Here is a 2,142-nt window from a genome sequence, read left to right as displayed (position 1 = left end):
ACGGCCCTTCCCGAGGCCCTTCCTGAGCCACCTCCTGGTCCCCGTGAGTCACCGGCTCCGACTGCCGGGCCCTGCCCAGGCCTGTCCATTCCCGGGGCCAGAGCTGGATCCACCTGGAGCCTCTGGCCAGTGTGGGAACATCGACTCCCTCTGCCCAGCTCTGTCTCGGTCCTGGACAAATCCCGGAGGCCGAGTGCCCGGGGGAGCTGGTTCCTTCCTCCCGGCCACCGCTCTGGTGGCACAGGGGTCCCCTCCGGGGCTGCTGAGCCTGTTCTGTCCCAGCAATTGTCCCTTCGTCTCTCCCAACATCTCGGAGCCGAGCTCCCAGCTCCCATCCCCGGCAGGACACCTTCCCCACATCACAAACGTCCCCTCAGTGTCACCCCTGTGCCACCCGCTGATGCCAGCCCCTGTCTCGCAGTGCTGAGGAATGTAAACAAGTGTGCTGGGCCCTGAGGGACTTCACCCGCCTGTTCCGATAGCTCCGGCTGCGCACGCTCCTGTCTCCCAGGTAAGGCCCTGCTGCCTGCGGGCTGGCACCCCGGCACAGCGGGGCCAAGGGCTGACCCTCCCTTCCCCCTGCCAGGAATGTCTTTAAGGAGAAGACAGGAAAGAGCAACCCAAGAATGTGTCCCACAATCAGCCGAGGGCTCTCGCCCGCTCCAGCGCGTCCGGGGCCGCGGGAGGACGGCCCGGGGGTCCCGCCTGCCCGGTGGATCCACACCCGGATCTCGGCACCGCCACGAGAAACAGCCCACAGGGGAAAACCCCCACCACCCAACTCCAGATCCTCCAGGCACCGGGGTCAGGCGGATCCACACGGATTCGCCCAGCAGCAAAACGAGAAGCTAGACAAACTTTCTGTGAAATGGAGACAAAAAAAAGAGAAAAAGAAAAAGACAAAAAAACCAATAAACAAAAAACAAACAATACAAATTCTTTTAGGAAGATGGGGGTCAGTCGGGGGGGCCCTGGGGCACTGCCCCCTGAGCCCACCGGGCCCTGCCTGGTGCCGACTCCTGGAGACGACGCGGGCAGGACGGACTCTGCAAATAGAGATTTATATTTTATTTTGTTCTGCTTTTTTTTAGTTTGTTTTCTTGTTTGGGTTTTTCTTTTTTTTTTTTTTCCCTTTTTTTGGGTTTTCTTTGGTTTGATTTTGGGGTTGGAGGCAGCGGCTCGAGGGCGGGCGGGCGCATGCGGTTCCCTCCGGGGGTGTGTAGCCATCTCGAGAACAATAAAAAACGACAAAAACTGAACAGATAAATTAACACCCTGCCGAGGCCCCTCTGCTGCTTCTCTCAGGGCTGGGGCTGCTTTGTGACCCCAGCTCTGGGGGGCTCCAATCCAACGTGGCCCCAGCCCGCCCCTGTTTTCTTGCTGTTTTCCCTCAAAACCCTGGAAGGGAGGAGGGAGGGGGCAGCCCCCCTCCTGCTGTGTCACATCCTGGGGGGGCCAGGGACAAGGGTCCGGCTGCTCCGCTCCAGCCAGGGCGGGTGGTCACAGCCCTGGCCCCTCAGAGCACCCGTGGGTGCTGGTCACCAGCAGCTCTGGGGGGACAGGGATAAGGACAGGGATGGGTGGCCTGGCTCCCCCAGCCCGGCCGGCCGCAGGGTACTGGTCAGCCTGGCTGGCAGTGCCGTGGTGTCCCCGTGTCCCCCCGTGTCCCCTCAGTGGGGCAGGGGGCCGGGTGGCAGCGCCCAGGGCGCGGCGGAGGGGCCGGGCGGGGGCTGTGCCGGCGGCAGCCGCTGGTGGCTCTGCCAGAGCTGGTGCAGCTCCTTGAACTGCTCCACCATCCTGTCCTTGAGGTCGGGGTGGGAGATCTGCAGCGGGATGCTGTCGGCCGACCAGGACAACTCCCCGGAGAACATCTCCAGCAGCAGCCGGGCCGCCACCGGCACCACCTGCGGGAGCCCCCGGTGTCACCGGTGCAGGGACCACCCCGTGTCCCCCCGGGGACAGCAGGGGAGCCCAGCCCCTCACCTGCACCGTGATCAGCTTCTTCTCCTTGGGCTTCTGGTCCGGCCACTCCTCCCCAAAGCACAGGAAGATCTCGAAGGGGGGCGGGGTGGGGGTCTGCCCCTTCTGGAACTGGATGAGCCCTGAGGGGCCCAAGCCCGAGGTGAGGGGCAGGAGGGGGCC

General features: G+C 63.8%; 1 protein-coding gene across 1 annotated transcript in view; it reads left to right on the top strand.

Moving 5' to 3' along the window:
* LOC103759526 (transportin-3) overlaps positions 1–1,271 on the top strand; it is a 26,852-nt gene extending 25,581 nt beyond the window's left edge. The window contains exons 15-16 of the mRNA XM_029958166.1: positions 422–511; positions 587–1,271. Of these exons, the coding sequence (XP_029814026.1) occupies positions 422–482 (61 nt within the window). The 3' untranslated portion in view covers positions 483–511; positions 587–1,271. The remainder of the gene's footprint in view (positions 1–421; positions 512–586) is intronic.
* Positions 1,272–2,142: the final 871 nt, after the last annotated feature.

Source organism: Manacus vitellinus, unplaced genomic scaffold, assembly GCF_001715985.3.
Source record: "Manacus vitellinus isolate BGI_N305 unplaced genomic scaffold, ASM171598v3 scaffold_143_pilon, whole genome shotgun sequence".
Lineage (NCBI taxonomy): Eukaryota > Metazoa > Chordata > Aves > Passeriformes > Pipridae > Manacus > Manacus vitellinus.
This window is presented reverse-complemented; position numbering and strand designations above follow the sequence as displayed.